Source organism: Athalia rosae, chromosome 1 (assembly GCF_917208135.1).
Source record: "Athalia rosae chromosome 1, iyAthRosa1.1, whole genome shotgun sequence".
In the NCBI taxonomy this organism is placed as follows: Eukaryota; Metazoa; Arthropoda; class Insecta; order Hymenoptera; family Athaliidae; genus Athalia; species Athalia rosae.
Window position 1 is genome coordinate 24,728,405 of NC_064026.1, and position 27,820 is coordinate 24,756,224.

The window sequence follows — 27,820 nt, forward strand, 5'->3', positions numbered from 1 at the left end:
CTTTACAGAATATATTGTCGAGATTCACGTGACACTTTCGTGAAGATAAAAGTTTTCATTGTTCCTTTTATATTATACAATATAATCGGACGTATACAAAGAAATGCTCAGTAGCTTACACGTTTTCTTATGTTCCAAAGATTAGAATTAACGAATCAAGTCGTCGATACGCGTATAACAGCAATCTGCTCATCGTCATATTTATAATTGCCACGTTCCTCGGGTATGCCGATCGTTGGCATATGACGTATGGTCCAGTAAAATTAGACTTTGAAATGGCAAAATGGACTTGAAAGTCAATTTGTTAGAAGAAGTGAACGCTCCCGAAAGATGCCTAAAACACATTTTTTCAACAAAATTTCCTTGTACATCGGCCGCTGTCTTGAAACACAAGTAGCCCCTTTTATCTCTGCTCCTACTGATTAGATTTCAAATTTTTTTTTCAGTTTTGTAGGGAAAAATATTATGTGCAACTAAAAAAAGTGCCATTGATTATATCGTTTACAAATGGTTATTGTCAACTGTATCGCGCCCTTTTGATTTTATCAATAATTCGTTCGAATGAATCTTGTGGAGGACTATTCGTTTGAAAATTTTTTGTATAAGTAATTTTTTGTTCTAATTTAAAAAAAAAAAATCGATCAACGCGCTATTTTGAGTTTTTCACTTTTCGAAAATTCAAAAATCAAAAACGGCTGGACACAATAATTTGAAAAAAAAATCACTAAAGTATTTTGAACCAAGTATTTTGTCAGAACGACGTGGAATTCCCCATATTGTATAAAATGTATGTATATAATATTTGAGTAATCGAAAAATTACTTACACAAAAAATGTTGAAAATTAATAGTTCTCTACAAGATTCATTCGAACGATTTATTGATAAAATCGAAAAGGGGCAATACAGTTGACAATAAACATTTGTAAACGATAATCAATGGCACTTCTTTTAGATGTAGATAATATTTTTCATTACAAAACTGAAAGAAAAAAATTTGAATTCGACCAGTAGGAGCCGAGATAAAGGGGATTACCTGTTTTTCAAGATGGCGTACGAAGCCCAAGCAAATTCTGTTGGAAACATGGGTTCTGAGTCATCTCATGTGACCCTTTACTTGTCTTAAAAAAATAAGTTTCCGAGTCTATTTTGTAGATATTGGGCACTTTTCGATCTAATTTTACCGGACTTATATTTTTCTATGAAATATTGTACATCCGATTAATCAGACAGCATATTTACTATTATTATGTGGTTAGACTTATGTACGTTCACTATTATTGAACGTCCATAATTTTACTATTTATTGTTTAATTACATTATAAGCGAAGCTTACAAAATAAACTTCGGACGTCAATTGCGTAGTGTTTGTATATTGCAATAAGTATCTAATAAACGTCATGCATTTAACTTTAACCCCGTATTGTTTCCAGCTGGCCTCGTTTTCGATTTTCAAACCAATTTACAAACTAATTGACGTCACTGCACAGAGATAACATATATTTGGAATACATGATTATTTCATCTTTTTAATAAATCAATCGGTCATTTCGCTATATCTTTGGACTATTTCGTATTTCAGAGTTCAATGTGCACCAGTAGACGTCGTTGTGTTTTCAGAAGACGGTATACCGTAATGAATGAATGAATTGTTTCACAATACGACGGAGGGGGGTAATAATATTATTGATCTCTCCTCCCACGAGAAATATTGCAGAATGTATCGAATAATTAGCTTGTTGATATTTATGATGCATTGTGTAATAGTTTACTATTTGATATCGTAAAATTTTCCAATGTTCGCTGTGGAACTCTGTTTCCTGAAAATGAAAAAATATAAAAACTTGATAAACGTAAGTCACATTAGTTTCTGCAAATATGAGATACTCTTGTATGCTTCCGCGACGTCTTATCGAAATCTTAACTGGCAGAACCAGAAAATCTTTGTCTTCCCACCATCGTCACTAAATATATACTTATATGTATATATACGTGTACTTATACATAACTACAGAGCTGACGCGTGATTCGATTTATCAAAATGGTGACGTACCACATTCGGTAGTATAAATTACGAACGCAGACCACTTGTTGTCATTATTGCATTCAAACTAGTTGGCGTCGAGTACGCGTGACTCAAGCAGTAGAAGAAAAATTATAGATCTCGTTGAAGATCGCTCATTAGAGAATTATTTCACAGAGTCAGATAGTGAAATAATCCTACGCCGAATAGGCAACAATCTAGTCATTGTCTCAGTGATCAAATCGTACATTCTTCGCAAATCAAGGTAAGGCTAACAAGTGTGTACAGTTTTATATCGCGTTTCGAATTCATCACCTCTAGTCGACGCGAGAATTTTGTTAAAGGATTCAAAACTTGAAAAGTATCTAATTCTTAATGTTCATCAATCGCAGATGCTGATCGGTGGATCTATAAGTTACGTCGCCGGTAAACAGGCGGTGAGAACCGTCTATTGGCGCACCGGAAGTAACGGTAAAATTCTGAAAACCGCGAAAACCTGCATGTTCCAAGGACCTCCTAAACCGGCTCCGTCATCAACTTCAGCTGCAGTTACTCCACTTCAGGCTGCCCGAAGGGAGCCAGAAAAAATTATGCGGAAAATCATATTTAAAACGAAGTATTGAAAGAATGAATGAAAAAATTTTGGGCTCCATGTCGATTGCCACGAAATTCATTATGCTAAAGCCACGCGGCAAATGTACATAATTATTAGTTTATAAGGTCTCTTTGTATTACCATGCACGTATCACATGCCACATCAATATATCACCATTATTTATTTATACATGTACGGGCGAATGTTTATTTTACTATTCCTACATAGTTTCCTAATAATTCGTGTTCATCGAACTTAAACCCTCGTTCGATGAACATAACTCTTAATGAAGTTCTTTGATCGCGCGATGAGGATATAAGCAGACAATATAATGTTCATCTACGTTCGGACATCACTTGGATCGCATAGTGATATTATTCAAAGGAAATATCGAAAATTTGACAAACAAAGCAGGACTAGATGTTGGCCTATTATAGGTATAAAAAACAATTTCAATTTCAAGTATTTCAAAAGCTTTCGGAAATTATACAAATATACTCTTCATCAATCACATCTGCAACAATATGGAGTTTGAATCTAAACTGTTTCTAGTAATGAATCCATGCATGTTTTCAGTCAGGATGCGATGAATATTTAGAATTATTTCTCGACACCCGCTAAAAAATTCAAGCACGGTATACATATGTATGTATAACATATGGAGGGAAACTACCACTTTGATGAACTTGTGTTCGCCAATTCCGGTCATATCCTTATCCTGATGAAATAGGAGAGGGGTGGCTAATGTACCGTGGTAGTAACAGGTTCAAAATCCGTTTTGATCATCGTTCAGCGACAAGGTCATCCTGTAGTAAAAACTTCTGTCCCAAGATTAAGGGGGTTGTGAGTTAGATTGTTATTATAGTGAAAAGAGGGCGGTTTTTCCAAATCTACAAACGTTAATGTTGGACGTTATAGCGTCTGCGCGTCTGACGTCACCATATTGATTTCGCTTTGGTCTCACACGACCCGTAGTCGGGCATCGATTCGGTACATAGCGCTAAAGGGATTGACAGAAACACTTTGGTACGTGCAATAAGTGATCCTGCAGAAAGTGTTCAGCTAAAGCTGGTCGCGCTGCAGAGCAAAAAATAAAATAAACTATAATAAAAACTAAAAACGGTAGTGTTAAAATCATGCAGAATTATGGTCACGAAGATTACAACTATGAAAGTGGGGCTGGACAAGACGGCAGTGGTCGAACTTTACCATCGGTACCAGGGCAACCGGGAATTCCTGGCGTTCCTGGAGCAAGGCCTATGGTAGATCCTTCGGCCCAAGGTGAAGTGGATCCAAATGCATATCCTCAACCTAAGGAAGCCACTCATAAAATCCGAGGCAAAAGTGATATCCTCGAGTATCTCTTCGGAGCTGTAGACCAGGAGCTCCTTACCGTGAAGACCTTCTATTTTGTCTTCTACGCAGCCTTTGGATCTCTTTTTCCGTTGATGGGGGTGTATTTCAAACAGATGGGAATGAACGCTGGTCAGTGTGGACTCTTGATGGGGTCCAGACCGTTTATAGAGTTTCTTAGCGCACCGTTTTGGGGATCTCTCGCTGACAGGTGAGTTTGACACAAGATTTTGTCTACCGCGATACTCTCATTTTCTACAGGGAGTACTATGACCCTTCCATACGGCTGGATAGGTACGCGTAACATTGACGCGCCACGAAAGTAGGTCGGCTGTCACAGCTGATGGAGAGATGCATCGAAATTCTTTGTTCAATCTTTCATGGATGGATCTTACATTTTATCGGTTCAAGAAAGTTGGTATACCTAGCGTTAAGGGCCGAGGCCTTGAATCGGTCTTAATTGGATCCCGGTTAACGTAGGAGAGGTGAATCAGGGCAGGGCAGTAACCTACATTTTTCAATGCAAATAATCTAGATACATCCCTAACTTACGAACAAATATTTCTGAGGGTTGAAAAATCAATTAACTTGAGTTCCAATACTCCAAAACGTTGATAGGAAGTCAATATCCTGTTCGTGACATCGTTGCGGCTCAGCGGTGGCCAGCGTTTCGAATAAAATTAGCAGACAACATCGATTTTACCTCTCTCACCTACAGGAATCTCGATTCGAAGGCGTGTTCCAATTTCCGCACAATGTTTTTGTTATTTATAACAGATGGCAAAAGGGAAAAATGATTCTTCTGGCATCGCTTTCTTGCTGGATAGTTTTCACCCTCCCTCTGGGTTTTATTCAACCACCAGCTACGTCGTGTATGACGCGAGAAAACAATACTTTATATTTGAGGATCCCCGAGCCGGATACCCGAATCGGAAAGCGTTCAATAAACATGCAAAGCTACTATCTACCCGACGATGACATGACGGATTTAGAGGTAGCGGAGAACGTCGTTTTCGAAAGGATCCGTCGAAATGTAGATGACGAAGAGCCCGATCGTTCGGATTACACCAACGTGAAACGCGCGCTGCAGAGTTATAATTATGAAAATAATGAAGTTGACGAGCTCATGAGCCCCTATGACCTCCAAGGAAACAGGGTTAAGCGTGAAGCTCCTGTTGACGTTGGGGATGCTGTAATGGAAGACCTCGAATATAAACAATTTATAGAAAATTCTGAACTTCAAGATCCAACCGCTCAAGTTGTCGATCTGAAGAGTTTGGAGCGGAAAAACAGACCCGCTGATGTTCTGGAGTACAAGAGATTTTTAAAGGTCAGTGATAGCACTGAGGTAAAGATATATTTCACCATAAGGGCATTACTCAAATAAGGTTTACTCTTTTTTAGCAGATTTATCGCATGTGTTCCTCGGGGAATTATCTATAAAAAAACTTTCCTGTAGATATGGGGATGTGATAAAATTTGCACATTCAGACTGAACATTTCCACTTGTTGCGTTCAAGAGTCCCACAGGCTATCAATTCAATGAACGTTTTATATAGTCTATTCTTTGTCAACAATTCCAGAATGAGCCTTCCGACGACACCAGACCTCCGAAGAAGGCCTACACGAAAACAAAGACGCATGTTAAATCTCCACGGGAAAAGGTGATGATGAAGAGAAATATCATCACCACGGAGTCGGAGCTTTTACGACACCACAAGTACAAAAAACTTTCTAAACGCGCCATATCTCGAGATATCGTTGCATCGCAAAATGAACTCCTTGGGATAAATGTGAATGGCTTAAGAAAGCTGATGTTCGTCGAAGATCAGGAACAGGACCTTTCTCCTAAAGTGCGCAATCGACGAGCAGCAAAGGGGCTAGTTTCGGCCGGCCAGAGTCCTTTGGCTGTCAACAACGCTGCAAATTATAAGGAACCGGAACACAAGCAATGGGTAAAACCAATGTTCAGTTCCATCGTATACAGACTTCCGGTAAGCATTCGTATCTCTCGGTTTTCCGCTATGTCTGACAGTCAAATGGAATTTGAAGAATCTCAATCTCCCCTCACAGGATATTCAGAAAACGTTCTTCCTGCTACTTCTTCTCGTGATCGTAGGTGAATTTTTCTCCGCACCTGCAATTACTCTTGCCGATTCCGCGGTCATAACTCTTCTCGGGGAGGATGCCGACAGGTGAGTCGATTCGTAATGGAATTCCGTATCGCTTAATTCCGATTTTCTGAGCTGACGATTTCATTTGCGATGTGTGTGAAAACATTCCAAAGGTACGGACATCAGCGCATGTTCGGCAGCCTCGGCTGGGGACTGGCTATGTTTTTTGTGGGAATCGCGCTGGACCACAGTACCGCTTTTCCCGATCATCCATGTGATCCGGATCCTAGAGAAAAGAACTACACCATTTGCTTCGCCACATTCAGCGTGCTGATGGGCGCTGCGTTGATAACTGCCACTCAGATAAACTTCAAGTACGATTTCGTCGCCACGGAACCAGTGAGTCCTCGACTATAAGATTCTTCTCTCTTCTCTAACCCGTTGCTTTGTTTTCAACTTTGGCTTATCCGATATTATTGTAGGAAGTTGCAAAGACGACCGCTGAACCAACTAGAGAAGAACAACTCCAGAGTCAATTGTCGCAGCAGCTTAATCTTCCAGGACTCCAGGATTCTTCCGTTGATCCCAGACCTCAGCCACCAGAAGGCAAGGTAGGGTTGATCGAGCTCACATCGCTTAACAGTACCTCCATCATGGATATAATCTTACGTTAGAAGAAAAAATTTCAATATTTTCATTGTTTCAGACTAAAATGTTCGCACAAACTACGAGGGAGATTCCAGAATGGGTGACTGTTCTCAACCAGTTCAAAGACCTGAAGTGTGCTTCGTTTTTATTCGTCGCCTGGTTCATGGGATTCGGCATAGGCCTGATTTTTACCTTCCTCTTCTGGCATTTGCAAGATTACGGTGGAAGTCCAACCCTCTTCGGAGTGGCTTCAGTAATAAATCACATATCCGAGATCTTCGCTTACTTTTTCAGCTTTAAATTGATCCGTCAATTTGGGCACGTTAAGGTAGGCCAGAATTGAAGGTTTTTTCTTTTTCCAATAAGTAGCGTTATCTAGAAACATTGCGTCTGATCCCGCAGGTTCTCTGTCTCGGTCTCTTGGGTAACATCGTTCGTTTCTTGTACATTTCGGTATTGAAAAATCCCTGGTGGGTTTTACCCTTCGAGTTTGTTCAGGGGATAACACACGCCGCCGTTTGGGCCGCATGTTGTAGTTACATTGCCCACAACACGCCACCTCAGTTAAGATCAAGTGCGCAGGGAGTTCTCCAGGGTCTTCATCACGGACTGGGTAGAGGATGTGGCGCAGTTATCGGTGGATTGTTCGTAGCAAGCTACGGTGAAGAATTTTAAAGTTGAAAAATTGCAATTCACAGCGATTTCCTTATAATCGTAAGATTATAATTCTGATTTTTAGGCACCACCGCAACCTTCCGAGCGTATGGTTTAGTTTGCATCGTCGTTTTGGCCGCGTTCATCTTCATAAATTTCTATCGCAAGGACACCGGAAGATTCGTATCGGATTTACCTCAGGCCGAAGATCCTCATCAGGTTGCTGAAGCGACGCACTTGGCTCCTCACGGTGTTCCTAGCAACGCAATACCCAGAGCGCTAAGTTCTAGCCGATTGCACGAACTTGCAGGCCAGGATCCGGGGTATGGAGCAACTTATCAAACGTCTGGAGGAAATCTAGACATTCCCGGAGGAAACGGAGGTGGGTTATTGGAATATTCGGTACAAATTATTAATCGGAAATCATTTTAAGAGGAATTTTGCGTATTTCATTAATTCTCGCAGGCAATGTTAACCCGACGAATCCATTCCTGAACGGAGGAGGAGGAGGAGGAGGTGGAGGTGGTGGTGGTGGTGGTGGTGGTAATTACAACTATGGAGTGACGGGAAAAGGGGAGGATGAATTTATTCGTAGGAGCTTCCAGGTCGAGCATGGAATATCCCGTTAATAGCAATAGTAGAAGTTCATTATACTTTGCTTATAGGTTCAATATATCTATGCTTCTAGTCTCAAATGATACGATTTCAAATCTCCGCGTCCCCTAGATGCGCCAAATCAAACACGGTATATCAAATAAATGAATTGTGCATATAATTTGTTTTCACATGCACCGTATTATCATTCTTGGACGATCAATAATTTGCTATCGGAAAATCGCACATGTCTTTCTCGTTTCGACTTTGCCTTGACTTTGTGTTATTAAATTAGACCACCCTATCAAACTCCCATAGATAGTGTATTAGATAATAGAATGTTGAAATTCTTACAGTTTATCACAAGTGTTGATGCTTCATAATAACCGATCATGAACTAGGAAGTAATTATAACAAATCTACCGAAATACTCATTTGATTGGGGAAAAATTCTCTCAGCCCTGAAGCATCGAGATGGTATCGTTTATAGTGGAATCATTAGCCTCAATTCGATAAAGTTTATAGATGTGAGCGATTGATTTGAAGAGAAAAAATAACCAACATGTTATTGTACTTATTTCTACAATAATTAATGATAGTTGAACGTGAGAAAAAAAAAAAAAAAATTAATATCGGCGCTATTCGTTTAACATTTTGTTCTGCTTGGCAGATTTACAGTGAGGTGGTGAACGGGGAATATGACCTAGGGAAAGTACCCGAAACATATCTGCACGCCCAACAACCGTGCACTAATCCGTTTCATCAACACGACTACGAATGGTAACCCTGATAATAATAATAAGCTACGTCATAAAGATAAACCGTCTTGTCAGCCGAATACATACTTGCATTGATAAATGTGAATAAAATGTCGCTCGCTTATTTTGAGAACAACTTAACATAATTATGTACAGAGAAACGTACACGTGACATTAATGTTTTCATGTTATTTTGTGATTTGAAATTTTCATCGACTCAATACTATGTAAGTTGTTTCGGATAAGCAAGCGTTGAGATCGCAATATCATAGATCAAATAGTATAAAGAGAGAAGAAAAAAGAAAAGATGAAGAGAAAAGAAAAATATAAAAATTGATGGGTAATTTGTTTAGGTTTAGACATAAGTCCGTTGAGTAAATATCTAGAACCTCATCAAATCCGAGATCAAATCTCTAAATATGTGCGCGCATTATGGGGGAACATCAGTTACTTGTATCGCTGTATCAAAAAGGCTGCGAAAATCGATCGTTGATAATTATTCGGTGTAGAATTTGCTATATTGTCAAAAAAAATCTCATCTAAAAACCACGGCAATTATTTGTTGAGTGCGAGACGCGCATAGTCATTTCAACAATCTTATAATATACAGGGGAGTGTCGTTTATTTATTTATTTTCTCAAATTATCCAATATTTGAACTGTGTAAAAATAATCTAAAAATCGCAAGCCTTCCTTGTATGAAAATCTCCTGATTCAATTCATAGCTTGAAACTTTTATCGAAATATGGAACCTTAATCATCCGTTGATTCACCTGTAGGTCTAAAAAATAAATAATTAAATACAAATAAAATATGTTAACATGGATATGGGAAAAGTAAACTTTCATCACATTCCATTATTATTACACTGTTGTGGTGTTTTATTCAAACTGGTTTCAACAAACGAATAATATGTACCTATTGAACGTGCGAATATCTGTAAATACAGCTACGAAGAATTATACTTGACACGTCGTGAGAAAATTTAATTATTATGCTGACACGTTTTAATAAATGTTTCGTGGCAAGTAATTTTTTTTTAATTTTGAAGTTGTATCAATTGTCTCGTATTTTTTCTTCCGATTTTTCTCCTGATATTATACACACGTGTCTCGTATTACTCTGCATAATTGTTGTACATTTTGACTATCTAACGGTGTGTTGTACATATCCTTGTGAAGTTGTTAAAATATTATTAGCGTTATCATTCTTCATTATTATATGATTTATAAATTCTTCAAACTTGTTGTGAATAAATTAGTAAGTCCTACAAATAGTTACATATGCATTGATATTTTACTATAGGTATACATACATATATTATGTAGTAAAGGACAATTATCACCATACGCATGTTATTCAATATCATATGAGGCAAAATTTTTTTTTTCAAAATATAGAAGGTAACCGAATATTGAAAACAAACTCATTTTTTCGGTAAAATAGGGACAGTTTTAGTTTGGTATGGGTAATTATTTTATTTCATTTTTAATACGTGTCTTACCATCGAGAAAGTTTTAATCGATTTTAATACTGCAGCGTATAATTATTAGAATTCGAAAAATGAATTCATTATTTCAGGCCATCATTGAAACGATCGATTTTGCCTTGAGGCACAAGAAAGTTAATGTTTAACTGAAATTAGATGTTAAGTATTTAAGATAATTTAGAAGGTATACATAATAATGACATACAAGAAATAATTATGCGTGTAAGATTGAATATAAGTATGCCACAATGTTACGTATATTTGTTATATCATAATAAGTTAAAATACCCTTATCCAAAATATAGTTTCCTTTTACAATTGCGTATTCTATTCTTAATTAAAATTTATCTATGCTCGAATTACTTTTCACCGGTATTAAATTTTATTTTTTCTATCGATGACACACATCGTGTTTTGCTCGAAAATATATTGATGCTCTTTGAAGTTATTTCTTGAATTATACAATAAAAACGCGAATGGTGAAAGATAAATTGTATAATATTTGACCGTGAGTCAAGTAACAAGCTATTAAAATAATTAGATGATACGATTTAGGTCTATAGCTCGTTGTTCGGTGTGAAAAAGGAATGAGAAAAACAAAAGATGAAAGAAGAAAACAATGGTTTTATAAGTAAATTAAATGAGATGAAAAGTAATGATTATTACTACATATACGTAGCGAGTAATGACGGACCTACGGCAAAATAACTAATACATATCAGATAAAAAAAAATATATATGTAAAGAAAAAGCATTTGAATTGCCTACATTCGTATATAACTTACAAATTTTCAAACGAAATTGTCATACTTTACATAATGATAACCATTGTCATAACAGATCACAAAATACATGTGCTTCATCTAGAATGTAGAAAATCTTCACTCGTCAGTCAAACAAATGTTTTTGTTATTGTGGAAGTTTTTATTAAGTTATCAAAAGAATCGAAGACACCTGTTTACTGGCAAAAAAATGAATCAATAATGTCTTCAATAAGTTTATTGAAAACAAATTTGACGAATAATTAAAATTGCTAATTTTCTCCGTAATGATACAGCTGGTGATTAATGTCAAGTGATACGAAGATACGTTGATTTATAAAAAAATGCATGATCATTTTCATGTTAAAAAAATTTTAGTTGATTCAATTTTTCGTGTGTCATAAGGAACACTGGAACAATAATAGCAGCTTGCTATTCAGCAGATATTGCAAAGTATGACAATAATAGTTGGGTAATGTGTAGGCAGTACCTCATAGGCAAAAAAATTAATCTAATGTATACAGAAGAAAAATACAATATAAGAGTTAACGTGTTGAAAAATGTGGCCTCGCTTGATTATTTTCCTTATTTATTTTGCATGCTTTTAAAACATTGAATATGAACCTGTTGTGGACAATGAGAAAGTTGAAAGGAATTGGAAACAATATTCATAACTTTCATCTGGTGGAATGTGCGTAAGTAAAACTGAGGTAATAAGTTGAAATTTATAATTATTGCAACGAGCAAATAAAGTTGAATTTAGAATGTTTCATCGTGATAGCTGTTGTAACTGCATAATTGAAAAATTGAAAAATGACATGGGGGAAACAATCAATTTTTCATTTTATGCTACATCATTTGAGAATGTTTCATATATTATGTCTTTAATTGGTTATCATATATTTTTTAGGTATATGTAGATATTCTACGTAATTAGTTGGCATCTCATTTTCTATAATACATCCAATCCACATAGGGGTCCATTAATATGATGCAAAATATCCGTCAATATATTATTGGGTGTAATATCATTATGGTAAGCACGTCATCTAAACGTTACTGGTTTATAATAGGGTACACCAACGCATTTTCTTGCCAGATGAAATAAAAAATATTTTGCCAGTCGGCCGTTTGGCGTTTGGAATGATGAAATAATAAGTGGGACATTTAAAATTAGATCAAAAACATATGCTTGTTTAAGAGACATATGTATATAGATATCATATACAAATTGTGACAATATTCGCACGAACAATGGTAACATTTACAAATAAAAAAATTTCAATAACATAAGATCAAATTAATGTAAGTAGCAAGGGTGAGTAAAAATTGAATTGATGTGCTTGAGAAATGTAGAATTAATTGATCATGAGCCCGGCGTAGATCCGTATTTTGAAATATGAATTTACCTTCCATAATATTTTAGGTAACTATAATTCATTGTGGTAGAATCGATTGAAGAAATTCTCAAACTAGTTTGGCAATTTCAATTAAATATCAGTTGATAATAGAATCAAGAAGTTGACATATATTTCCCAACGTCGTTCTCGATTTCTTTCATTTTTATAACTAGAGGCACTAGTTAAGCTTAAAATCTAACAGGCTGAAATTTTCGTCGATGACTAATAATTTGAAGATTTCTAGCTGCTGTACTGTCGATCCTAGCTACAATTATTTGGAGATTACTACCCATATACATACGTATAATATCCTAGTAATAATTGTTGAAACTTTTACCTTAAAACGAATGTACCATTTTCGCGATATTATTCATTCAATACTAGTAATTCTTTGCAGTATTATGTTAAATGTACAGCAAAAGAAGACATCGTCTAGAACCTTAATAAGATACTTGATGTTCTATTGAAATGGTTCATAAATTACATTTGTTACAAATCTTGATACAAACGGATTAACTCAGAACTACGTTTACTACGCTTTGTAATCACTCACTTGAGAGTTAAATTTCAAGATATAAACGTCATTTATACACTGTAAATGGAGAGATGCTGAATAAAATACTAGTAAAGCCGATATTAGGTAATACCGAATAGGAAGAATATTGAGAAACTTAAAATTTGATGTAACAAGCGTGATTTGATTGGGATTATTAGGTATACTAACTGCATTTAAAAACTAATGCGTGATGTAACTAGAATTCTGATCACTTTAATTGCATCTAAAAATTTTTGAGCTTCTCATCTAGTACCTACAACTGTTCTATTAAAAACTTGACTTAGGAAGAATATAATAACTTGTCGAGCAAACGATCTCTTAGATAATACTAATACTATTATGTTTGGTATTATTGAATATTGAGGCTTTGACTAGTATATGGTCAATATTATAAGTGTTTACCTTTCGGAATAAACTAGCTCCTATAATGTAGCAGGGCTTTTGCGCAAAACTGGACCGTCTTCGAGCAGTGTGCCACTACGGCAGAATTATTGTGAGTTTGTCTTGTTTACTAATACTGGCACAGTGAGGCAATAATCATAGGATTTTCTACTGTTTCTTATTTGGTATTACACCACCTGTGGTGTTCACATCGATATTATCTTGAGCACAGCTGTATCGAACGATAAAACAGCTTAATTGGCTAGTGAAAGGAGAAAGATCAATCCTCCAACAAAAACTAAACCATTACAAGCGGAAATTTTCTAAGATTTTTCATGTACCAAATGATAACAATGAACAATTACATCATAACTTATCAAGATTGATTTCATTCACAGCCATCAGGGATGCGGTGCATTAAGCTGTATCGCTTCATAAATGGAAAGCAACCGTCAATGATTGACATAACATCGTTGATAACAACATAAAACGATTGTAAACTTCGTTATGTTTTTTACACGCAATACGCGTAGCATGGGGATACTGAAGTCCACCTTATCTTATAACTAACAACAAACTCGATTGACGTTTTCAACTTTACTCCAAAACCGATATTGGATTAACTAAGATACGATTATTAGATGTTATGTGTAATAAGATCCAGCCACTTGAGGGTGACCTTTTATCACGAGTTACCTAAACTAAGTATCAATTAATTATACGTTAAAAGGTGGATATGTTTAACTGGTATTCTCATTGTCTTTCGTTGAGGTATTTCACATCAAACCAACATAAAATCTAAGGCCACTACGCGTTTACTGTAAAGTCTAGAGTCAAATAATATACCTTATTCTACCACCAGTCTATGAATTATTTCATTGTACTTCTAGGCAAGAGAAAAATGGCACTAGTCGAAGTCAACTTTTTTATAAATGGACCATAACTTGTGATATAATCATTTTGAGTAGATACAGTTAGAGAACATTACTTATTGTCAAACTCCACACTTTGGAGTATAGACTGCAAAAAAGGCTAAATGAATCAAAATGGGAGTTTAATTGTATCCAATCCAATTATTAAGAAAACGCGTTTCAAGAATTTGTGTATCTTCCACAATGTATGGTCCAAATTTATGACTTTATGCGAACGATAAAGTCGGATGACGTTTATTTTTATCAATTTTGAATTACTATAACTCAAACGAAGGAATTTCCAAATAATAGAAATTCCAACTGTTTCTTTGATAAAGACCTATCCTAAATAGTCAAGATTAAAACTGAGTGAGATCCTATGATTTATGCTTTACTGGTGCCAAACTCTGCCGAGACATGACACGCCGAGCGAGCGATCTATTTTACGCTAGGAACTACATACTCCGAAATCCTGGATCTCGTTCTGTCGAACGTCCCAGAAATCATCGAGCCTAGTCAGATATCAACCTCGAACATATCTTGCTCTATCGGTTTTTTTACCCAGCTGCCAAGTTGAGCTCTCACAAAGGCATCCTTCAGTTGACGTTTTGCCAGCTGTTTAGGAAACCATGATACTTTCATACGATTTTCGTATAGCTACTCAGAGCAAAATTCTACTAGTCGAGCCATGACAAAATAATTATTGTAATTGAGCTCTGTTCTGTCAGAATATCAAAGTGGATGTCACTTTTAGGAAAATATACTTTGCTGCCGATTTAACGAACACATTAGTTTAAATTTGGGCATAACATTTTACTCACCGAATAATCTTCGACAGATGATTTGGCATCGAAATAGTGGCGACATTCGTGAGTGTCCACATAATCGATCGTATTCATTCGTCCCACCAAATTGAAGAACTTCCGGAACAATCCTTGTTTTGATATCCTTGATGGTTTTCCCACTTCATCTTTACCAGTAGTGCAATTAATCACCTCAGCATCAGTTTGTCCTGAATCATTGAATGTTTCCAATTATTGGTGTAATTTAGAAAATTTTGGGGGACCAAAAACCATTTAAATTGGTACTTGTACTAACCGATTGTCCAATTAACGCTATAATTCGGGGCTTTTCCTGGTTGCCTAACTTCCGAGGATGTAATCAGGCTCATGAGTGGTTTATTAAGACGGTAAGGAGGTGGAAGACCTTGAATTGTATTTTCGATTCGACCACAAACTGCGCGATACATATGGCTTGGATTGAGTAGGCTGCCAAGAACGATGCTGTGTAAGTAAATTGGCTCGATGAAGTGACTCAGAAGAGCACCTTGTACCCCTAAAACGTTCCATCGAGCTATTTTGTCTGAGCACGACATCGTCAACAGCCTCTGACCCTGCAAGTAAAATATAAATAAATATATCGGTAAACACTATATTACGACAGATAATTTGAAAAAGTTGGTGTTTTATAGCAATAAAATTCGAGGCATGTCGTGAGTTTATGAATCAGTCTTACCATAAGTACGCCATCCCAAGTTTGGATACCCTCGCTGCTTTTGACAGGAATAGTACCTTCACCAGATTCAATTTTAGTTCTCAACTGACCCCTAGCCCGTCTGTTGGGATGTTTATCAACAGCTTCATTCTCTTCATGAGGTGAGAATATCCTCGCATCGCCACAAGGAGCAGTATTTATGTACAAATGGAATTGTATCCCATCTCGTAACTTATATCCTTTTTTAGTTGCTTCCAAAATTGAATCTTGCGATCGATTTTCCAAATGTAGTTCAAGCTGGTTATATAAATATTCACACAAACATCTTCGTGCGACTACCTCTGCGTGGCAATCATTCAGAGCCCCACCACTGACACTGAGATGTTCGCCAGACACGCATTTGGTACCTTATAGTAAACCAAATGTAAGTAAAAAGAGTTTCGCTAATGAAAATCAAAATACAAACGACCTGGTAGATCAAAATAAGGCAGTCCAATATATATAGACGCTACAAAATAACATTATTTAACTCTGAAAGATTGTTTGTGAACTATTTCTAATTTTTGATTAATGTTCACACATGATAATAACTTCTGTGTTCAATGAGATCATATCATAGTTCCAAGATATTAAGTGGTAATGAAATTAAAAGAATAAGAATACAAAACTGTATGACTCATAATATTACCAGTTGTAACACAGATAAGTTCGGCATCAGCTCCACGAGTCTGTACAATTCCAGCTAAAACCTTGCGTCTTGCATGCTGAGGTTTGCTTTGCATAAGTTCAGTGAACTTCTGACTAACCATTTTTCCAATTTTATCAGCAAGCATCTGTGGTAACGTCATTTGCTCTTGCCAGTGACCACAGCTCGAAAAGCTTGACACAACGCGTGCAGGGATTTGGCTTCTAAATGACGAACTATGAACATTCTTTAATTTTGCAAGAGCAGCTTTACTAGCTGCAGCCTTGGCCAGCTTTTTGCTGGGTCCAGTTCCCTCAAAAGTTTCACCATCTATAGTAACGGCAATTGTGAATTTAGCATAGCTCTCGCCACTGTCCGATACACACTTATAAATAACTCCAGGATAAAGTTCATTTATCAGAGCCACTGGTCCCTTGTCGAGAAACTTGCTGGTATTCTTAGGCTCTTGAATGAGTGTCTTGAATGTATTCACCAGGTGATTGTCCCTTTCTGTGACATCGCTAGTAAAATCCGGTTCGATAGGAATAATAGGATGGCAAATGAGGTTTATAGCTTGATGAACCTCAGGAGCATTTCTGAATTGTACAATGTTTCTCAAAGCCAGTTCAGCAGCTGCATGTTTTGCCATTTTTTTGGTCCGTCCCTTTCCCTCATAAATTTGATCATCGATCTGTACTGCTATTGTGAAGATCGGAGCATGTGTAGGACCAGTTTGACCAACTACTTTATAAGTAGCTCCTGTTTTTAACTCATTCAAAGCGCATACTGCGTTCTTTGGTTGAGGATTTTTATGCTTTTTTTTTGGAGGTGATCCACCTGAATAAAGTATGAATATTTTGTTTCTTTATTCACAACAATAGCTGTAGCTTATATAAATTTTTATTCTTGACATACCTTGACAAGGAATTAGTGGAATTGCGGGTGTTAAATCAATTTTGGAGGGTGCTATATGAGGACTATGGCAAGGAATGTCAGGGGGCACGAGATTGGAGGTTGATAAGTGAAGAGCAACTAACCTTCACTTTCAGAGGTGGCAGCATGCCTCTTGAGGCTCGGATTCGAAGGGTTAGGGTTAGGTTGGTCCATCTGAAACGACAATGACGATGATAAGTTGAAGCGTGGAGAAACAATGAGCAGTGTCTAAAAATAGTCTTAATTAGCTACTAGGGATGAAACTTACCTCGGTTGAGTGCTTCCCCTGCGCCCCCCTCAAACTACCCTACTCGGTATATCGTTCTGAAAGTACGCGGAATTAATTTGATATGTGAATTAAACACGCGACCGAACTGATCCCCTCAATTTGTACGACACTGCATCGTTACCTCTAGTATTTCTTGATCCATCACCTAAACTTGAAATTCCATTGGACATGGTCAAAATTTTTTCAATAAGAACGGGGAAACACGATAAAGTACGCACTATAACCCACCGAGGACTGCATTACATTGATTTTGATTACACTGAACGTTACCAGCGCTACGTCCGGCGGTCTTTATAAGCTTTACTTCGGTGCTGCCACCTCCGGAAACTATTTTTTTAAATAATTGACATCCTGCGCTCCAAGCTCCAAGTTCATAAGGGCAAGTTCTGGGAAATCTGCATTCTACGGGTTCTTCGTTATTACCAATTACTACATTTTGCGAGCGTACGTTCTACTCAACATTGAACTGTTGAGTATGCTGCTACTGTTTCACTTTTATTTAAAAAGGTTCGGGCTCCCGTCTAGCTGATATTTCAACAAGGCATCCGCAAAATGGGAGAAAAAGGTGAGTATTATCATTTTTGATGTTAATATACACTGTACGATAATGTCGTGACCCGCACTTTCCGACAATATCACAAGATACTCAATGATAGTGCGGCAAATTCAATATACATATATCATGGCTGGGAATGTGGAGGGCTTGCAGGTGCTCCATACAATACTCGATCTAGCCGAAGTTTCTTGTTGTATCCATGATAAAGTTATGAACACTTATCTCCTATTATCGCTGGATCGACTTTTTTTTTTAATTTAAATCGTTTTATCTCATCTGACCTAGTAGCAAGAAAGTGTCAGATGGTGTTAGTTTATTGCATTTTGTCACCCAGTCATTTAGAATCATAAAAAAAAAAATGGATTTTCAAAGCTACTTTTTAGGGATATGGAATTTTATAAGAATTCATCAGGTAGCCAAAATTTTTATGCATCTTACTCAATTAATGTTCTCTGTCAGCTATTCCATAATGGACTACAATTCACATATCTGATGATTTTATTATGATTTGTCAAATGTATTATTCAAACTAGCGATAAATTGCTGAATGTTCCATATCCAAGTCCATAAAATCTTCCTCTTTTATCAAATGGCATAATTAATGATCTGTTCATGATACTTCGGTTTGTCATTTCAGAACATCACGTACATTTTGGCGGTGGTAGTGGCGTCGGTAAAGATAACAACATCATGATTCATCCTCAAAGACACGGTCATCTAGATGTGCATCTTGGTTTCTTACAGGTTCATCATAGGTAGAATAACATAGTCATTTGTCTATTGGGCTGTAATGGAAATTACATTTATCCATAATTATATCCAGGAGTCTTTGTTCTTTTATCTCATTACCAATTTTATTTATTTCTTAATACAGATACCATGTAGAGTTTTCAGTCCCATGGAATCTTTGCATACATGAGGAGGGAAAGACTTTGATACCAGCAGTAGTTGTCGAGAACCTGAATTCAAATTGCCGTGTTATTGAACTTGGACATGACAAAGACGGTCTCAGGTGTGAATAACAATTTTGCAGAACACTTTCATCATTATTACAAGTCCAGTGACCACTATGACTGTCAGTTTGTAGTTGTAACTGCAATGAACACTAAAATTTGAATTCAATAGGTTAAAAGTGGAGCTATTGGCCTACAAAGAGAAGCTTTTGAAGGAAGAAATTCAAGTCATGTGTTGCAAGTCTGGAAATCCTCTGAAAATACTCTTGAATTCAAGAGTTCTCGGTAAAGGCAAAGGCACTCCCTTGCTACGAAATGGTATACGAAGTATCGCTATTGAAGGGGATGATGATGATGAAGCTTCTGATTGGACCGGGTTCAATTCCCAGGACTGAAATTATGACGATACACTTTTTGAAATCGTTTTGGTTAGAGATAGGAGCCTGCAAATTGAGCTCATCAAATCAGGATCGTTACATATTGCACGTGTGAAGAGAAAAGAGAACAAGGAGAACGACGATTGATGATCCGACTTCGAAAGCGAAGTATATTTCGTTAAAACTCCATGAATTTTGAGGAAACTTTTTTTCAGCCCCAACGAGCTCTCTTCAGAGCATTGATGTTAAATAGACGGTCCTGTAAAGGATATACTATAGATTTGGCCTATAGGAATTGCCGATTGATTTTGATGTATCTACATGGAACAGTGAAGAATTTGTACCATCTGCGCCTTAATCTATAATCATCCCGAATGATACGTTAACGAATAACACATGATTACAAAAATTTATAGATAGATATATCGAATGCCACTCGCTGTTTTTTCTAATTATTCAATGCATATCACGCAGAGCTGTGCATGTAAATTATACACCAGTTAATAGTATTGAATACGTATTTTACTACTATTTTCTAACTCATGATTGTCTCTTTCTAATATACTATTATATAACGTACTATACCTAGTATACAATTCATTTAAAGTCGCAAATTTGGTGCTTGCCTATTGTTGTTAACGTAATAATAGCTTTAAAAGCAAGGAGGAATCCTGATTACTATGTTATACATACGTATATTATACCTGTAAATTTACAATACACAGATTCAATAAACTATTCATTCGTATATCAAGACACTCAGAATGGTTTGAACTTTAGATCAAATATTTTCTTAAAATAATTTCGCCAGTGAAAAGAGGGTCATTGGCAATGAAAGTTAAATTTCTTCAGAGGGATTCCCGTGGGCCCGTCAACGAATTGACAAAAGTTAATTCCTAGTTTTGCCAAGGGATGACAATTGGCCTTTGGATTTCCCCATCTTCCTTTGAAATTCATCCACGCCGGTAAAGCGTTCTGTTTATTTCGCGGAAGAATCTCTACTCTTCTCCACGTCGGCCAAGGGAAGCCAAAACCGCTCTCGTCGTATAATCTTGGTAAACGAACAAAATTGTGTTTTCCTGGGGTCGTCCAGAGTCCATGAGATCCTTTAGCACTAAAAAGAACAGGGTGGGTACTTCCTGTCGTGTAGACACGTACTGGAAATATTGGTTTTTGGAATATCCCCTTTCGAGTTTCTTGACCTTCGTAAACGAATGTCTTGTTAACGTCATCGAATCGGTAAAAGGCACCCGCGTCATGCGCGGAAACGTACATCGCCAGGGGGTAATCATTGCCCTATGTGTTGAATGAAAATGCGGCCCTCGATTAACAAGAAGAGATACCTAATGTTCTGTTGAATAAGGACTATATGCTGACCTTAAAAAAGAGGCTCACGTGCTCCCAGTCTCCGACGTGACTCCCATATTCCTTGAACTCTCCAAAACATTTCCCTCCAACCAAGGGTATCGGCCAGGAGCCGAGATAGCCAAGATCGAGGACGCAGATAGTCTTACCTTCGTTGAATGGATAAAACATCCAATAAGTAACATGGAAATGAGGCAATTGTATTCTTGTTTCGTTGTAGATGAGGCTTTCCTCAAGTTCACGATATTCTTTGACCTTTAAGGCAAAATCGATTTCGTTCTCATCATCCTGATCCGTCTGATTCAACTTCCTTTTCTTGTTCTCTATGTCCATTAGTGCACAGTTTTCAACAAGCGCATAAACTGGAACGATATCCATCCAAGGTTTCCTCCCATAAAGGAACGAGGACTTGTTTTGTAGGAGCTTCTCTACGGTAATCGATAATACGAATTACATGTTAATATCAAAACGAAGTAAGTTTATACATTCGCAATTGGGTAAGTATTTCGCAAACGCTGCATAAAAAGCTTGTTCTTGGTGAAAAAATACGAGGCGTTTTTTTTTTTTTTTTTTTTTTAAGATCACGTGCTACAGGACGATCGAAGTTCATTTTTCAATGAAATCGTAGATGAGATTTAGGGGAAAAATGACACTGTAGAAAATTAAAGTCTATATCGATAGGGTCATATTCATTTTTTTAATAGAAAATGTGTATTTATGAAGATATTAAAAAAAAACCTTTCGTAGATCTTATCTACTGAGCATTTTGAGGATTACAAATGTTAAAAAGAACATTTTTTCCAAAATATAGACAATTCGTAACTTGAATAAGGTAAATTCTAAAATCATGGACCTCTTTTGTAGAGAATTTTACACGAATTTGTTTCGATGTCCTTTTCCTTAAATCTGCATATTTCATGAGGTATTACTCAAACATTTTATCGAGAAATGATCTTCGATCATCCTACACCGTCTGTACTTGTTGTTGAGAGAGAAAAAAATCCCTCGTATTTTTTCACCAAAAATTTAATTTCTAACGACCAGTCTATTATACCTATGTACAACGTATGTACGTACGTAATAGAAAGCAAACATTTTTTCACCCAATTATCGTAATCATACACATATGTATACGATACTTGCTATCGAAATTCATGTATATAAGCCATGCACGTATCACATAATTACCCACTTCAAGGCGAGTGCTGAGGTAATCACCGTCCTTAGCTGTTTGCACATTTTGTAGGAACTCCGGAACTCCGATGGGCAAGAACTGTTCGTCAGGTGCCAGCCAAACCAAAGGTGCCCAAGATCGAATCAAACGTCTGACTGGAAGGTGAATAGAAACAATTCTAACTGATAATTCTATCTGACAATTCTAACTGAAACAATTCTAACAGAAAAGAAAATAAGAAAATATGTTATGCGGTAGGAAAATCAATTTGGCTACAAATTAGCTGGGTTAATATTTTCATTCTTTCCTAGGCAGCGTATATGCCTTATTGAATGACTTTGACAACACACGCAATCGCAAAACTCATCTGTGTGACCTCTGCGCCCGTTAAGTAGAACGCGTACCTGCAGAACCGTTCGCGAGTAACTTGACCCCCCACGTCTATAATATTTTTCGTTCGGACGAACTACTTTTGTTGTAACCTTAATCCAGACCTTCCTCGTGAAAGAAAAACTAATAAAATAATTATACATATTCGTAATCACATTGAAATATATTCGAGCATGGGCAAGTGTATGTATAGTATACTGCATTCCCCTGCAATTATACCCGCTTACAATTAGATCAATTTTTAACTTATACAGATACCATATACAATATTACTCATGTGTTTTTACTCACCCCACATTCTTCATTGCGAATGTATCGACGGAACTATTCATCATAGTATCTGATTGTGAGCAGGAAAAGGTAATTTTTTACAATTTATACCTACATCGGTGGCATTACAATCAAAGACCCCACCAGAGCTACTTTAAAATGACTTTTAACGATCACTCGAGTACTGTTACAGATCAATTAGTTCTGATCACGTCATGGGTTAAAAAAATTCGGCATTCATGAACCAAATATTAGAATAAAGTCGCGCGGTCCTGCGATCATGAACGGTGCAAATTGCATATACTACTGTTGCTTCTAGTACAATTGAAATTTTGTGTGTATTGTAAATGTAAGAAATAGTTTTACTGTGAACTATTTTATTTGGGTCGTAGTTGTAAAAATATTGGCAAGAAATATATTAAAATGAAAGAGGTAAATGTTTGAAAATTCCAGATTGAATCGATGCCACTCACTTCTTTCATCTGGCCATTGGCATTTTTTTTGTTTTGTTTTAGATATCGACTTCCACAGAATGTTAAAATGATTTAACAAAGAAATAACAAAACGAATGTAACGAAGTAAGGATGCTTTCTGAAATTTAAGCTACACGGTGTCATTTTTCAGTTAAAATACCTTTCACCGGGTAAGGTGATGCACGCGACGCGTACAGGACTTACAATATCGCGAGCTGACAATGGAAGGTACAGCATTTCCTTGAAGGTAAATGATCTCTTCATTAGCGAAGTAACGTTAAAGTGTCGAGTAAAGCTGCATGTGGATTAGTATACTGACACACGGACAAGTTGATAAAAATGCCTGACCGTTAACTCAGGTGTTCTCAACCGATTATTTAATCCGCAGACCGATATGTGTTATGACACAAGGATCTGCATACAAATATCTGCACATAGCTATTGGAGTACCTGTTGTATTTTCGTTATAATCTTAAACATCTGTGAAGTATAGAAAATCATATATTGTATATGGTAAGAAAAAAGGGAAAGAAAACTAATGGTGGAAAAGAAATAATTGAGTGAAAGTATATTAGGCTCATATTATGATTACGACGATTACATCAAATTGTATCTGATTATTGTATCTATGATAATATAGTCTCGTAAATTATAGGTTTCTCGGAAACTGGAAAGTATGTGGTCGATTTATTTACATTTTAACTTGTGATACTGTGATTTCAGAAACTCACATTTTATATATAAAATATATGTACATACATATGTATTTCAGATATTTGATCATAGTTTTATGCTTTTACCTCGTTTATCGATTGTTGATGACTTCAATTTCATCGTTGATGATCCATGAAGTGATATTAGTAAGATTACAATAAGCACGCATCGTAACATATTTCATCGATTCGATCATTTTGTGAAAGATATTTAAGAGATTATAAAGTGCAGTTCACGTTAAAATCAGGAGCCACTATCCATACTTTTTAATATGTTCATACTTCGTGCAGACGTTTCGTTTATATTCTTTACCGAGGTAATTGTCAGGTGGAAACGTAAATTACGAGCACTTTTCGCAAGTCTTATCAACCACCTTGTTGCACCGTAGGCATACTCGAAATTTGAATACTGCATTTACGTACGCGTTAATGGGATCGTGATTGACAAATTACTTTGCATAGTTATGCAGTGAAATTGAACAGAATATATTGACAACACCGATCAATTTTTCATGGTCACCAATAAATTTCAGCACCCGTATTCGTGGTCACCGCGAAGAAGTCCTCGAGGTGACTGACGTTGCCGCATTGAATCTTGTTAGATTAGGGTCAGCTACCAGATGCCAGTCGCCACTTTGTCTAGTCCTGCAAAATTTTCTTGTTATATGTGGGTATGTAGAATGACGAACGAAAGGCCATCCGCGGCTGAGTCTGCGTGTAGTGTGCCGATGGAACGATACCTACATGCACGTACATTATTCGAGAAGTTGAGGTAATGCGGTTGAGTTGAGACAGATATTTAAGAATAGGTACAAGTGTATGGCGAGGAGAAGGTTGATAGACAAAGAATTACTTCCGCGAAGAATTACGTTAGTGTTCCTGGAGACTGGGAGAAATTTAAATCGTCGAGGCACATCGGACGCTGATTTATTTTGTCGGAAAAAATGAAAGCTACTTATATGGCTGTGATATAGTGGATGTTACCCGCGTGATAAGATGTCAGTGAAATTGTGATGTGATACAAAACACGGTAATTTCAATGAAGCTGTATTTTTCATTCATACAAATGCCTGCTAATTCGTTCGGATGCATACTTTTCCACTGGACGCTTTACGCACGTAGATTTCAAAATCGCTGTAATCCTAAATCAAATCAAATTTATGCCCTTAGGATACAAATATGTTCGAAAAGTAACGATGGGCAACCCATTCAAACTGCTGCAAAGAGAAGCCTAATTAATTTCTAGCGAGTAAGCGAGGGAAAGTTTGCATTTTTAGATGTTAAAACTGCCGCTCAAGGACCATAGAAAAGAAAGTGACATTCTTACGTAAAATATGTAAGCCACTGTCATTGGGTTGCTAAAATGACAATGGGTTCAATAATTACGTCAAGTGAGGTTTCTTTGAGACCACGAAATCCGTAGTTAATGCTTAATTCTTTTTATTTTCATTTTTGCATTCGTTGATCATTCTGGAAATTATTGTTACAATTAACAATATTAAACGATGTTAAATGTTAGTAAGGGCACTTATTCTAACGTATAAATTTTTCTACATCGGTTTGCGCTACGCGAATTATTGGCTCGATCGACTTTGATTAAAAATAAAAACCCTGTAAAATTTGGAAATAGATGTGCATCTCCCGCACTTACAACCAGAGTATCGAAAGTAAATAACGATAAAAGTCGAACAAATTTACATCAAAAGCGACGTGAATTCGCTGCACGGGGCTTCAGTCTCAATAAAAGTAAGCGCAAGTTATATTAAGATTTTCTAGTAATTATGTTAACAATATCACTGACTCCTAAGTATTGTTTCGTCTATGAAATCAAATCAATAATTTATTGGCTACGTTCTATATCGAAGATCACATGGATATTTGTGTAACATATTGGTGGTTTATCATATCGCTTCAAAGATTTTTATGTATACAGGGTGAGTTTTTTAGAGTGACTACTGCGATGATATCAGAAAATCGGTTTTAATTTGTTAAGTTTAAAATGTTGAAAAATGAGCATAGCAGTGTTTGAGTACACATGTGAGGCCCAACTTTGGTTTTTTTTACGGAATTCCCTATTTTGCGGATTTGGCAGACACTGAAGTGTTCGAGCATTTATTTTGATTATTTTTTGAACATTACTAAGCGTTTCAAAACCACCGGGAATAGAGTCACCGCACCGGTAACTCGGATCACGTGGCCCCGAAAACCAAAGAACTCATCCAATTTGTATCCGACAACTTTTGTCTGAAACATTTTTTGATATCATCTACCGTTTCGGAGATAATTGCGGTGGTGACTATAACAGTCACCCTGTATATGAATACATATAAATTATTCTTGTTCAATCTTCAAGTATAATCGTAGCAAGGGTCATGTCCCATGGAATATGTATATTGTAATTGCTTATAGCATAGCTGTGTAAATATTTCAGCTATGTTCGATTACAAGATCGTTAAGTGTCTTTGATTAAATAAATGGTACAAAATTTTTGCTTTCTTCCTTTTCCTCAACAATTATTGCCATCAAAGGGCTTTGCTTCGAAAAACATCCAATCAATCAATAGTCAATGATGAATGGAACTGCCCAGATTACATTCAGTTCTCAAATTTGACCCTATAAATCAATTTATAGCTCAGCAAGTTTGAATTCAAGATCTCAGATAAGACTGCGACAAATTGGGCAGGTATTTCCTCCAATATGGTTTGCGGTCTGTATCTGTAATAGAGTTTTGCTTTGTAATTTTGATCATCAGCAGCATCAATTTTTTAAGGAATTAATTACATATTTTTGTAGACAAATTTACCTTCCGCCACTTTTGTATGCACAATGTGTGGAACATGTGTCCACATGACAACGATGTGGCTGCTTGATCCATGGGATCTGTACAGATGGGGCAATCGTCTTTGCCTTCATTGTCGATCCTCCGAAATCGCCGCCTTTTGAGAGAATCGGTATTATGATTAATCCTCTATTATTCCAGGTGTTGAAAAATCACTCATTACAGATCAACACTCTTGGATTGTTTCATTTGCTCCTTAGAAATTTTGTAGTTTATTAAACTAGATGCACTACATGAGGTGGTAATTTCTTCAAATACCTACAACCATCCTAGGAGTAGTTCAATAAATTAAATTATGTGTAAACAATTGAAACACAGACAATGACAGTTCGTTGACGTAAAGTATGAGAAAAGCCCGAAATTCTGATAACTGTAGAAGAAAGAGATTTGGATGGCATGTTTACATGTGTAAAACGCTATTTTTTAAGACTATTATTGTGAAGTTCTCACCTTGTATTGGTGGATTGTTCCCAGGAATTATTTGTTGGCGGCGATGATTCTCTCGAAGGCGGAGCCCTGGACTCGTGAGGAGGTTCTGTGTGCGAAGGGTCAGCTAAAAAATACCAGAGAGCGAGACCGACCGCGATTGCTGCAGCGAAAATTATACCAGGATACGCCATCTTTGCTCTTTGCATTCGATAAGCTACGATAATAAATTAATCTACCCCCTTACACAAAGTTTACTATCTCTTTCAAAGGCCGTACAGACCTACGGTCGATTGACATTACTTCAAAAAATTGGTACAATTGATACACAAAAGCAATAAATTATTTAAATGAACTGTCGGAGCAACACAAGGTACAACTGATCGGAGTTGGTCGACGTCCGTCCAACTCCCCGGTCCTCCCTGCGTCGATCCGCCTGTTGTTTAAAGTGACTATTTTCGTATCCACCAGTTCAGCAGCTGTCTACGTTCACGTTTTCGATTGTCAACACATGTCTGTGGTGCTCTCTGCATGATAGAGACTAAATTACACGCAGGTTTTCCCGGCCATATGTTTGAAAAAAACCCCAAATGTGTACTTTATTGGATGAAACAGATGACGTTGCAGAGACCAGAATTCTTTACTCACG

General features: G+C 36.7%; 5 protein-coding genes and 2 long non-coding RNA genes across 14 annotated transcripts; 4 read left to right on the forward strand and 3 right to left on the reverse strand.

The window, feature by feature from the left end:
- The first annotated feature begins 3,403 nt into the window (after positions 1-3,403).
- Positions 3,404-10,848, forward strand: LOC105690930 (major facilitator superfamily domain-containing protein 6). 3 transcript variants are annotated; one of them, XM_048660394.1, is made up of 11 exons: positions 3,409-4,180; positions 4,747-5,299; positions 5,553-5,963; positions 6,043-6,164; positions 6,257-6,482; positions 6,566-6,694; positions 6,790-7,059; positions 7,134-7,392; positions 7,471-7,767; positions 7,851-7,990; positions 8,658-10,848. In XM_048660394.1, exons 1-11 carry the CDS (start codon positions 3,753-3,755, stop codon positions 8,658-8,660), a joined length of 2,838 nt encoding a protein of 945 aa, XP_048516351.1. In that variant the 5' UTR covers positions 3,409-3,752; the 3' UTR covers positions 8,661-10,848. The 3 variants fall into 3 exon arrangements, with proteins under 3 accessions (XP_048516352.1, XP_048516351.1, XP_012264511.2); XM_012409088.2 differs by having other exon boundaries at positions 3,413-4,180; positions 8,650-10,848; XM_048660395.1 differs by lacking the exon at positions 7,851-7,990 and having other exon boundaries at positions 3,404-4,180; positions 8,650-10,848.
- On the reverse strand, positions 9,589-17,954 carry LOC105690931 (double-stranded RNA-specific editase Adar). Of its 2 annotated transcripts, none has more exons than XM_012409089.3 (8): positions 17,757-17,954; positions 17,615-17,670; positions 17,451-17,520; positions 16,417-17,250; positions 15,750-16,135; positions 15,333-15,627; positions 15,056-15,246; positions 9,589-14,849 (listed from the first exon to the last, which is right to left on the reverse strand). In XM_012409089.3, exons 3-8 carry the CDS (start codon positions 17,518-17,520, stop codon positions 14,751-14,753), a joined length of 1,875 nt encoding a protein of 624 aa, XP_012264512.2. In that variant the 5' UTR covers positions 17,615-17,670; positions 17,757-17,954; the 3' UTR covers positions 9,589-14,750. The 2 variants fall into 2 exon arrangements, with proteins under 2 accessions (XP_012264512.2, XP_048516363.1); XM_048660406.1 differs by having other exon boundaries at positions 14,779-14,955.
- A 41-nt stretch (positions 17,955-17,995) lies between these two features.
- On the forward strand, positions 17,996-20,279 carry LOC105690935 (UPF0687 protein C20orf27 homolog). Of its 2 annotated transcripts, none has more exons than XM_012409096.3 (4): positions 17,996-18,200; positions 18,829-18,946; positions 19,066-19,203; positions 19,317-20,279. In XM_012409096.3, exons 1-4 carry the CDS (start codon positions 18,188-18,190, stop codon positions 19,537-19,539), a joined length of 492 nt encoding a protein of 163 aa, XP_012264519.2. In that variant the 5' UTR covers positions 17,996-18,187; the 3' UTR covers positions 19,540-20,279. The 2 variants fall into 2 exon arrangements, with proteins under 2 accessions (XP_012264519.2, XP_048516392.1); XM_048660435.1 differs by lacking the exon at positions 17,996-18,200 and adding an exon at positions 18,230-18,603.
- Positions 20,261-24,758, reverse strand: LOC105690934. 2 transcript variants are annotated; one of them, XM_048660419.1, is made up of 4 exons: positions 23,994-24,758; positions 22,075-22,215; positions 20,899-21,314; positions 20,261-20,817 (listed from the first exon to the last, which is right to left on the reverse strand). In XM_048660419.1, exons 1-4 carry the CDS (start codon positions 24,082-24,084, stop codon positions 20,344-20,346), a joined length of 1,122 nt encoding a protein of 373 aa, XP_048516376.1. In that variant the 5' UTR covers positions 24,085-24,758; the 3' UTR covers positions 20,261-20,343. The 2 variants fall into 2 exon arrangements, with proteins under 2 accessions (XP_048516376.1, XP_048516377.1); XM_048660420.1 differs by lacking the exon at positions 23,994-24,758 and adding an exon at positions 22,742-22,868.
- LOC125502278 lies at positions 22,082-23,867 on the forward strand. 3 transcript variants are annotated; one of them, XR_007280174.1, is made up of 3 exons: positions 22,082-22,222; positions 22,372-23,152; positions 23,236-23,867. It is a non-coding gene; the product is annotated as an uncharacterized LOC125502278 (long non-coding RNA). The 3 variants fall into 3 exon arrangements; XR_007280173.1 differs by lacking the exon at positions 22,372-23,152 and having other exon boundaries at positions 22,084-22,222; XR_007280175.1 differs by lacking the exon at positions 22,082-22,222 and having other exon boundaries at positions 22,238-22,810.
- A 47-nt stretch (positions 24,759-24,805) lies between the features above and the next one.
- LOC125502283 lies at positions 24,806-26,078 on the forward strand. Its single transcript, XR_007280180.1, has 2 exons — positions 24,806-24,936; positions 25,077-26,078. It is a non-coding gene; the product is annotated as an uncharacterized LOC125502283 (long non-coding RNA).
- Positions 26,079-26,561: 483 nt separating this feature from the next.
- LOC125502205 (E3 ubiquitin-protein ligase RHA1B-like) lies at positions 26,562-27,365 on the reverse strand. Its single transcript, XM_048660062.1, has 3 exons — positions 27,196-27,365; positions 26,710-26,842; positions 26,562-26,621 (listed from the first exon to the last, which is right to left on the reverse strand). Exons 1-3 carry the CDS (start codon positions 27,363-27,365, stop codon positions 26,562-26,564), a joined length of 363 nt encoding a protein of 120 aa, XP_048516019.1.
- Between the last annotated feature and the right edge of the window lie 455 nt (positions 27,366-27,820).